This window comes from Ptychodera flava, assembly GCF_041260155.1.
Source record: "Ptychodera flava strain L36383 chromosome 23 unlocalized genomic scaffold, AS_Pfla_20210202 Scaffold_24__1_contigs__length_23054250_pilon, whole genome shotgun sequence".
Classification (NCBI taxonomy): Eukaryota; Metazoa; Hemichordata; class Enteropneusta; family Ptychoderidae; genus Ptychodera; species Ptychodera flava.
The window spans coordinates 10,369,844-10,380,085 of NW_027248278.1; the positions used below are offsets into that span (position 1 = coordinate 10,369,844).

Consider the following 10,242-nt stretch of genomic DNA (forward strand, 5'->3'; position numbering starts at 1 on the left):
ACAATAGTTGCATTACGGTGTAGGTTGAAGAAGCATTTTCATTTCAGAATAGGGTCTGAAGAACAGCACCTTCACTGCAAAAAGGGAAAAGCAGTGAAGGAGAATTTTCACTATTAAGAACAAGGTAAAAGATAGTATTTTCATGACAGAATAGTATGAAGGACAGTATTTTAACTGCAAAATAGAGCGAAGGACAGTGTGATCTCGATACATTTATAAAAGCATAAGTTTTTGTGCCAGGCCGAAAGTTGCACAACATGAGTAGTATAATGAAACACTGTATGTGATTTGGTTTTCATATAACAAATATCCGTCAATCGAAATTCTCACAAAGTACCACATTCCAAATACTTCATATATTCTAAAATATGGATTGCTTCGCATACATCCCATCGCAATTCAAGAACGTCGAACAGCGTTTTATATTTTTTATTTCAAAGTGAATACAAGTTTCACTTGGCCGTTTTTTGCCACGGACCGGGAAATCGCCTTGTGTCCTTCCTTCTTTTATTTCCAAAATAGAACTTATTCGTGATGCAGGTGGAAGCTGACGTTATTGTCTTGTAAACGTGGTATAAAGTGCCTTCTGTCTTCCACGCAAGCTGAAGGAAAATAGTAGATTGGAAAGAGCGCCCTCTATCTTGTCTTTCTTTCGCCCATCATACTCTGCGACATGCTCCAATACCTCTTTCCAGACAGTCATTACAACGCACGTACGACCGACAAAAGCGATGTTCGCATCGATTGACGGCTCATCGGTATGGAAGGTGTACATGTACAGTTTTGTCTGGCAAGGACAGTGCATATAGCTTTCCTCGAGGAGAGGGGAAAACCACTCCGTCAAACAAATGACCGATTAGAACACGACGTACAGATGGACGACGCGAACTCACAACATTCACAACAACAATATGTCGGTCAACCATTACATCGGTGCGACTCGTGCAACAGCTCGGCCTCTCTGAACTCGCTGGGTAAGTTCATATTTTGATTTCCGGGTCATTGCCCATCCGATTTGCAACTATTTGCATTTTAATGTATCGTAAAACCGATATGAACAGTAAAATCGATGTGGTGATAACCACAAAATTCACAGGAAAGACTGCATCTAATTAAATTACACTGTGATCAGGTGCAATTAATTTATCAATTAGGCGGTAATATGAGTCCATCATAGAGGATTCAACTCCGTAAGCTAATGTTGAAATATTGTCTAGCAGGAGGTCAGGCTTTGACAAAAAACACCACCCGATCCACGCACACACCGGTACCGGCGTCTGACTTCCTGCTAGCATGGAACTCTATTTTTTACATCCTTTCTGCCAGACAATATTTCAACTTTTGCAGACCATAGACCCTCGTTTTGCTGCAGGGTCTATCTGCAGACTGAGTTGATTCCTTCATTACCGCCTAGCTGATTATTGCACCTAACAGTATAATTTCATGATGCAGCCTTTCCTCATAAAATGCAATTAACAAGTCATCGTTGATGACACAGTCCCCACTTGATAATGGGTACTTCAATTACAAGTCCTCGGAGAGGATGGAGTCCTCTTCATTAACCCTTTTCCTGCCGAGCACCCTTGTCCGTTATTTTGCCAAGTCCGTAGAAAACCGCCCCATAATATGTGCCTGCAAAAGATTGGCTCTCCTGCATGTTATCCTGCCAGCCATTTTGGCAGAAATCGCCCATTTTCAGGGTTGTTTTAGCCGTACTTACAGTACACGTGTTAGACTTCGATAATTTCTACATGCCCGTAGACAGGGGAAGGAGCTCAAGGGTTACTGCAGAAAAAAATTGAGGTCACCGGCTTTGTTTGCCCCTTGGAGTGCGTCATTTTATTGCCGTTTCATGTTTATTTTTTCGGAAATAAACTCCTTCAGTATTACGCACGTCCGCTAGGCACAAACATCACCTCACTCGTCTGTTAGTCAGAGACCCTGAGGGTCGTGCTAGGGGTGCGGCAGCACCGGCAAACCTGTCCTGTTTCCCCAGGGTAGGGTCAATTGAATACGTACCTCCAACGACTTGGCAGTGTTGCCAAAAAACTACGTTTTTACCGTTGTATTAACGACATGGCTGAGCCATTGAAGCACAGCTCCACGTAGTTTAGCCAGCTCAGTTGGGAGTTGGTTTACGAGTGTTACCGTTCATTACTGACTTAATCGAGTGGTCCTCAGTCAGGTACTGGTTTGTACCGACATGGCTTGGGCTGCAGCTAACCAGTGATAACCAGTCACTACACCCAAGTCTTCAGTTCACTTTTGCGATGCACGGGTGCAACGCAATATGCTTCCATTGTTCTAGCCATCGACGTGTCCACATGCCTGGCAGCCATATTGTACTGCTAGCTGGTTTGCATAACAAAAGCAGTCCCTGCTAAATGCAGGCGGTATCCCCGTAGCATATTGACCTTATGTCACCTTTTGAATTCTCTGTACGCAAACAGCGTACGTAGTTACCAATGCGTCGGCAAGAGGATACGTTTGCCTGCAAACCAGAGCCAATACTTCGGACGATGGAATAAATAAAAAATCCAAAGCTACGTCCATTGAATGGCACGGCCAAGGCGGTGAAGGACGTTGCCTGGCTTGAACTTGCAGAGCTGAAGCCCAGCTTAGTACGTCGGACACCAGTTTGTAATGGTATTTCCGAGTCGTTCATATCCGTTCCATCGGAGGAACAAGTCGAGCCATCCCGTCAAAAATACGTTCTCATTTTCAGTCACGCACAACTGAATAAGTGACTTTCGTCTCGCACCATCGGCATATCTGCCAAGTCGTTTGCAAGAGGTAGCCTTCTAGATTAGCATTGCCGAGTTGGTCAAGTTCGGCAGCAATCTCTATAGTGCCAGGCAGCCAAGTACGTCCAACTCCGCCAGAAAACGTCACCATGCTATCCTGCCAAGTCCGCTAAAAAGCGGTAAAAAAAACCCAGCCCCCCTCGGGTGTGGGGGACTGGCGGACAGGTTTCTGCACCTTTCCCTGTCTATCGACTCCCTGCGAACCCATTTCGAGGGGAAAAGGCGTTCCTTGTCAGAAAACCTCTCCTCGGATGACCCCTAAACGCACAGGGGATAGCAAAACGTAGTGCCGTCGACTTGGCAGGAAAGGGGTACCCAAAAGGGCCCGATTTCCACCGGGTTGGGAGAATAACGGTCACCAGTGCTTAGATTCTGGCTACACCGAATTTCAAGCGGATTTTCACCGACTTGGCAGGAAAAGGGTTAATTAGGTTTGTAATTAAAAATACTGTGATACAGATGGGGCTTATTGACCGACAATGAGTTCCATGGTGGTGAAAACATAAAACCAATGTAGGCTGCCATCCTAATTACAAAAGGTCATTAAATGAGTCAATTAGTAATTAATTGGCAGGATGTTGCCAAACATTTTTGCATCCTATCATAACACTGACAGATTATCACCGGTACCATATTTCATAAAGTTTGATGCAGTGCTTCTGGATATTCACCCTAAAACAAAAATTTATCTTGTAAAAGCAAATTAGCATTTAATTTAAACGATACTGCTAAGTGTCATTGAATTGTATTTACAACATCTGTACCAAGTTTCATCGTCGATACACTAAAATGCAAATGGTTGTATGTGATCCCGTACCACAGGCGCTTCGATCAACCCTTTGTGAATCCCCCATGATATCTTACTTGAATATGCACAGGCATTTGTGGGCAGGGTAGTCTGTTCGATCAATTGATCGTCTGCTAATTGCTCTGCCCTGAGACTGGCGAAAACTAAAATACCCAAAGGTCCGAAACACAATAATTCCCTCTACCCACGACCCAATCCATCAATAGAGGCACTGCCCATATTATGTGATTAACCAGTCACCGATTAAGTGTCCAAATAGATTACATCAGTCTCATAGCATCGTTCAAGAGCCACTGTTTCACCAGGTTTTGCCACAAAACAGGGTTGAGTTCTTCAAAACAATGCAGCCAATCTTTGCTGGCATGAATTTTGGAAATGCAGTCAAATTAATGATCCAACAAGGTAAAAGTGTGATTCTGATAGTTGAGTGTGCATGCACAGCAAGTTGAAAAATTTGGTTGTGTGTAGTTTGAATGATTGTTTCAGACCTTGTGGTATTTTAGTTACGTTAGAGGGCAGAGCACTGAGCAAATGATTGATTGGTTGAGCAAACTCCCCAGCCCACAAACACCTTTGGTTGATATATCATAGGGGCTTAGTGAGGCGGCAATCAAAGGGTTGTATGACCTTCTAGTTGTAAAATCGCTTACAAACTGTGTTAGGTGACATTTAGTACTGGTGCATAGTACAGCTACAGAGGTGAACAAAATGCCAACAAAAAGCACAGTCGTTTGCAATCAAACAAATTTACTTGAGCAAATTTATAGAGGTTGTTTAATAGTCTTAAAAGAATTCCTTTGTGAGTGTTCATCAAAGTACCGTAGGTAGGATAGTTCTCATTACTGCATGGAAACTTTCATCCTGAGTGCTTAGTGGCAGCAGGTAGCGGAATACTCAGTATATTTTCACTGAGACAGATCAAGATGAAATGAAGATTGTGCAATATGTAAGGCAAAGAAGCATTTTACTTTTCACTTCTATACAATTTACTTGTAGATGGTAAGAAGGCAAACAAAGTTCTACCATACCCCGGCCAACAGAATATTGACATCCTACTGTGTATTTATATGCACTCAGTGAGAAATGCAATATTTTATAAATAATTATGAATTTTCCTGTAAATGTTTTGATAATTTTGGACCTAATGTTCATCACATTTCATTGGCTACAGATTTTTATCACAATTTTGGCCGTATTTTTTAAAGGCGACAGAAATTGACTTTGGCGCTCAAAGGGTAGTGTATTTTGCTAGGTAATAATGCCAGATTTGGTACATGCGGTACAGTTCAATTTATGTTTACTCAATGAGAAGTGATTCCATAATAGTATAATCACTGACCTTTGACATTTTGCCCTCATAGATTGCAAGTATGTCTGGGAAGAGGCCAAGCGCATTAACAAAATAACTCATCTGGGTGACTGCTTTTCCAAAGCAGCCCAAGACCTTCATTCACGTCTCTGCCAAGATACACTCACACCTCAAGGTAAGGAATTTTTGCGAGGAAAATTTTTTAGCTGCACATATCTTTCCTTGGGTCTTTGTCTCTGTGTTCCTTTTGTCACCCTAGAAGGCTGCAGTTACATTGTTTCATGTTTGCTTGAAAACACTACTTGTAGAAATGGTGGTACACTACTCAAGGAAGAAATACTACTGTAGACTGATTACATGCACACATTGTACAATAATGAATAGTTTACCTTTTCCTGTCATCTCACTTTGTATCACACATGTACATGCTGATGCAAGCATTGACCCTCTCGCTCCAGGGTCTATGATCACATAAACATTTTGTTTTGTTATATATATATGCCCACAGTTTGACCTTGTTAGCCAAAAAACCTTTGAATGTAAAAAAAATCATCGCCGAGTCATATTTGCGTGAGAGATATAATGAGATAGAAATTGATAATTATATGCGTTTCCAGAAATACTTACCTTTGTTAAGGTGGTTGGAAAGGCTAGAGCGTCAGTTATAAACTTCAATAAAACTATTAAAATATAAAAGTAGTCAACATTCTCTGTGGAATAAAAATAACTAGACATTTGGGCACAAAGGCATTGCAGAGTTATAGCCTGTTGAAACTTCTGAAAAACTGACCAAATAAGAAGAAGTTGGGGAGTCCTTAGTGTATTAACTATGGTAGAGGTCCCCTAGCTTTTAATAAAATGTTCGAAAAGGGAAAGTCATTATTTGCTGTTTTTCAGGAAAGTTTGACAAGGCGGTGCTTGCATTCAGAATGAGTGACTGCTATTGTAAATGCATTTTTAGATTCTTTGAGTGTCAAAGAGGTGTCAAAAGTGAGATTAACCAAAAAACAGCTCTGTGACTTCAAAAGAGGGTGCAAATATGGCTTGTTTTCAACATTTTTGACAGAATAACAGTTTTTCTACATAATTGTATACCATGATATGAGATATGGACATGGAATTTTTACAGCCTATTAACAAGGTTACAGATAAGATTTGTATGGCACAATTTTCCTGTATTTGAAGTACTTTTTGAAAAATCACATTTTGAAATTTGAAAGAATTTTTAATAATTTTTTGATATTAACCCATGTAAAATCATAAAAACAAATTTTATTTACAAATCCTGCCGTACAAATCTTACAATAAATGGTGTCACATATTTATAACTAATTTGGTATATTAATACTATCCAATTATTATTAAATTCAAATATGTAAAAAAAATATCAAAAATTAAATTTTAATATTTACTGGTGTCATATTTCAAAATCGTGGCTGCAAATATACAATTTTCATATTCTTTGGAGAAAGTATTAACTATGGGAGTTATCCTGAAAATTTGAACTAAATATCTTGATTCTAACACTTGAAACTTGACATTAATCTGAGAAAAGAATTGGTGCAAAAATAGCCTTTCCAGCCACCTTAAAACACTCAGACATTTAAGCTTATTTCCCATTTTCAAAATCATACATAATTTTCAAAAAAACATTTTGCTGTTATTGATGGGGTTTCACTCAAAAATTCAAATCGACCTATCCTCTTTCCAGGAAGGCATGTTAATGGAAACTCATACAGTATATACTTTTCTTTTGCCAAATTCATAATAATTGGTCCGGGCTTTGCCTTTGTTTCACAGAAAAAGCAAGAATCATAAATTTTCTGAGTGAAAGTGGCATAATTGAGATGCACGTTACAACAGCAAAGTTCACAAGCAAATGTCTTGATGATATCTACGAAGGCTGCAATGTCACTCTTCCAAAAGACATCTCAGAGCATCATACAAGTTGTGAAGATCAAATCCAGGATTCCATTGTCCAGATAAGAGAGGGAGATGATACAAATAAATCTTGTGTGAATGGCATGGAAAACTTCTCTGAAAATGGTGAAGTGGTGGCTCAGTGCCAAGAAAGGGAACTCAACAAAAAGAAACAAGTTACACCGGTCGTAGTTAAGTTAGAACGTACAGATGAAATACAGGACAGCTGTGATGGTTACACACAGAGAGCGTCTACTCCAATACCAAATATAAATTTTGGAAATATTGGAACCTTAGATTATTTTAAGGGTGGATCACATCAAGATGGCGTTACTGGAAGGAACACAACAGCACCTCATGAATTTGAACAAACAAAATCATCTGAGAATTCATTCTGCTGTAGTGCAGAAAATGACACCAACAGTGAGGACAAGGAGCAAGCCACTCATCTTGATGATACAAAGAGTGCTTATAATAGGGTTGTCTCTATTGTGAAAGTTGAACGGGAAAATTTAGATGATGTTGAAGACAGGGAGTCCTATTATGTCTCAGAAGATTTGATCACTTCAAGGAATTCATATGATGAGAATAATGAGCAAAACAGTAATACTGGCAGTACAGAGCATGGGAATGGTGGTGTTGTCAATGTTGTTAAAGTCGAACAGGAGACCTCCAGTGATGTTGAAGAGGTTTCCATGCCAACAGAATCTTACTATGTCACAGAAGACTTGATCATTTCAAAGAGTTTGCACAATGAAGGGAAGCCAAAGGAGAAAACCTCACATCGTATTAGCATATCAGACAGGAAGGAAACATACTCCAAGAATGATACAATACATGGGGAAGAAACACCAAATCCAAGCACTGAGATTGGGTATTGTGGAGATACTCATAAAAGAAGAACGTCACAAGATGTAAATGATGCAGCTGTACAGGTGAAGGAGATGAACAAAACCAGGAATGTAAATGTCGGAAGAGAGACCTCCCTGTTAGTGCACAAAGGATATGTATCACCAGCAAGGAGTATTGAAATTGTAGATGTGACCAGTACTGCCGTAGACTACAGCCATGTGTCCAGTGCTGATGAAGGAAGGCTTAATAGTGGAAATTATGATGTTGGTAATAGTGTAAATGCCACCAAACATATGTCAGGGACTAATAGCACATGCATTACTGATAAGCTGCATGGCAGCATTCGAAAACGAAAGATAAAAGTTACTAGTAATGATTATGAAGCAAACTATGACCAGCAAATGACACAGAAAAGGAGTGTGTACATGAACGATGGAGAAATCACTAACAGGCAGTGGCACAGAGCACAGATGCCTTCAAATTTAACCAGTAACAGTCCAACACAAACAGTAAGGACTATTGCTAGTGAACACCAGCAATATCCATGCAATTCAGCGCAGGAATTACGGACCACTTACCCTGAACAGACAAAATTCCAGAATCGTCATCAAAGGATCAGAAATAAAGACAACATCAATTTCCAAAACCAGAAATTGATATTAGGCAGTGTGCCCCGTGATGCTGATCTATGCCACATTCAGCCAGACACGGAAACACATTCTTCATTTACATCAAGTGAACTAAATTTTGCAAAACAAGTTCAGCAAATAAGAACTAACAGTGGGCAAGGTCCTAGTACATCAAGTCTCACGCAGGTGTTACCACAGTCTACTGTATTCAGCAGTTCTGCAGGAAATGCAGAAAATAGTAACTGTACTGTTAGTCACAGTATTGGCCATGGTGAACTAAGTAAGACACCTCAAAGAGACATTTTTGCCCACGGGTACAGCGTAACTGCGGAGAAATTCAATTCCAAAAGTCTGGATTTGTTGACTTTGCCGGAGCAAAGTTGTCATAACAGGAAAATGGTTGACGGTACTCTGTCAGAAAGCCAAACAATTAAGGGAACACTGTCACCCGGTCAAGTGTTCCCACATGTGTCACAGCAAGGAAATGAGGAACTGACTGGGGATAGAGCAAAGCAAAGCAGAATGCAAATGGCAAGGAATATCAAGCCTCCGGACAGGCCATTGTCCAGGCTCTGCAGTCCGTTTTTCAGCTCTCAAAGGAAGTAGGACTTCAGTTGCCTGATCAGAGGCACAGAACTTCTCGTACGTGGAAAGGAGACAGAAAAGCAACATCGTTAGTGAAGTGTAATGTGTGTGGAAAATTCTTGTGCAGTAGGCAGAGTCTAGAACGTCACATGCGGACGCACACTGGCGAAAGGCCGTTTCCATGTCAGATATGTGATAAACGTTTCAGACGAAAACACCACCTTGCCACTCATATGCATGTTCATAGATCAAGACAACTCAGTTATCAGCCAGCACTTTAAAAAACACTCGTAAATTTCCAATATTGCCAAGAAAGTCTGGTACTATAGTGTACCATATGTATTGTATATTTCCATGTTAGCGCCCAGGGTTCAAAAAAGGTAATTTTCTTCAGAAATCGGGGTTTACATTCACTGAAATCAAACCCTGACACGTTCAAAAGTGACCACTGCTAGCAGGCTATTGTTATGCAAATAATGTGGCCCTTAGATTGTTGTAATGCAATAATGAATAATATATGTTTCGAAGATTCTCATATAATTACTATCTATTCATTACATAAAAGAATTCCTTTGATTGACGCTTGCGTCGCCAGGTGTTGAATGCATGTATACTGTATTGGTGTGAAGCTCTTTTGTTTTCAGTCTCGGTCAAAACTCCACGATGTCAACACAAGCAATTTTTTTCAAATTATTATGTTATTATTGTAATGCAGTTTCATCATACTTGTAATTCAGTGTCTTCTTAATAATTCGATGTAAGGTGGGGGGAATTGCATAATAAATGTGGTGAGTTTTTCGAGGGTACGCAGTACACTCATGGGGTGTAACGACCACAGGATCCTGCATATTATCTGCGTTGTGTATCATTTATTCTCATTTCTCAAAGTTTAGTATGGATGAGGTCTGTACAGAGTGTGAGCTATGTGGTTGTCAACAGTTACAAAACAAGCAACATTCCAATGCAATTACTGCATGTAGAATGAACGAGACTCTCACTCAATGATTTAGAACTTGTTTACCATTCCCCACCGAAAACACTTGAAAATTTGGTCGGTATTTACCAGAATATTACCTTAGTTTGAAACTTTCATGGAAAGTTGGTGATAGTAACATGCCATTGCATGGGCACAAATGCACATTACACACATTATGATAATCTCCTAAATCAACTGTTGAAAAATGCAGATACAAAATCTACAAAATCTTGATTATATGCGTAAATTTTGTGTAGGTCTTCCGCCATTTTGTTTTGTGGATGACATTCTATTTTTCCACTCAATTCTGCCCCAGCCTCAGAGCCATGACGTCACTCAGGGTGCCCAGAATATGATAA

The 10,242-nt window shown here is 40.0% G+C and overlaps 1 protein-coding gene across 1 annotated transcript; it reads left to right on the forward strand.

The window, feature by feature from the left end:
• Window positions 1-686: 686 nt before the first annotated feature.
• Window positions 687-9,747, forward strand: LOC139124376 (serine-rich adhesin for platelets-like). The gene is made up of 3 exons (XM_070690509.1): window positions 687-974; window positions 4,974-5,096; window positions 6,722-9,747. The coding sequence occupies exons 1-3, from the start codon at window positions 761-763 to the stop codon at window positions 8,926-8,928; spliced, it is 2,544 nt and encodes an 847-aa protein (XP_070546610.1). The 5' UTR covers window positions 687-760; the 3' UTR covers window positions 8,929-9,747.
• The last annotated feature ends 495 nt before the right edge of the window (window positions 9,748-10,242 follow it).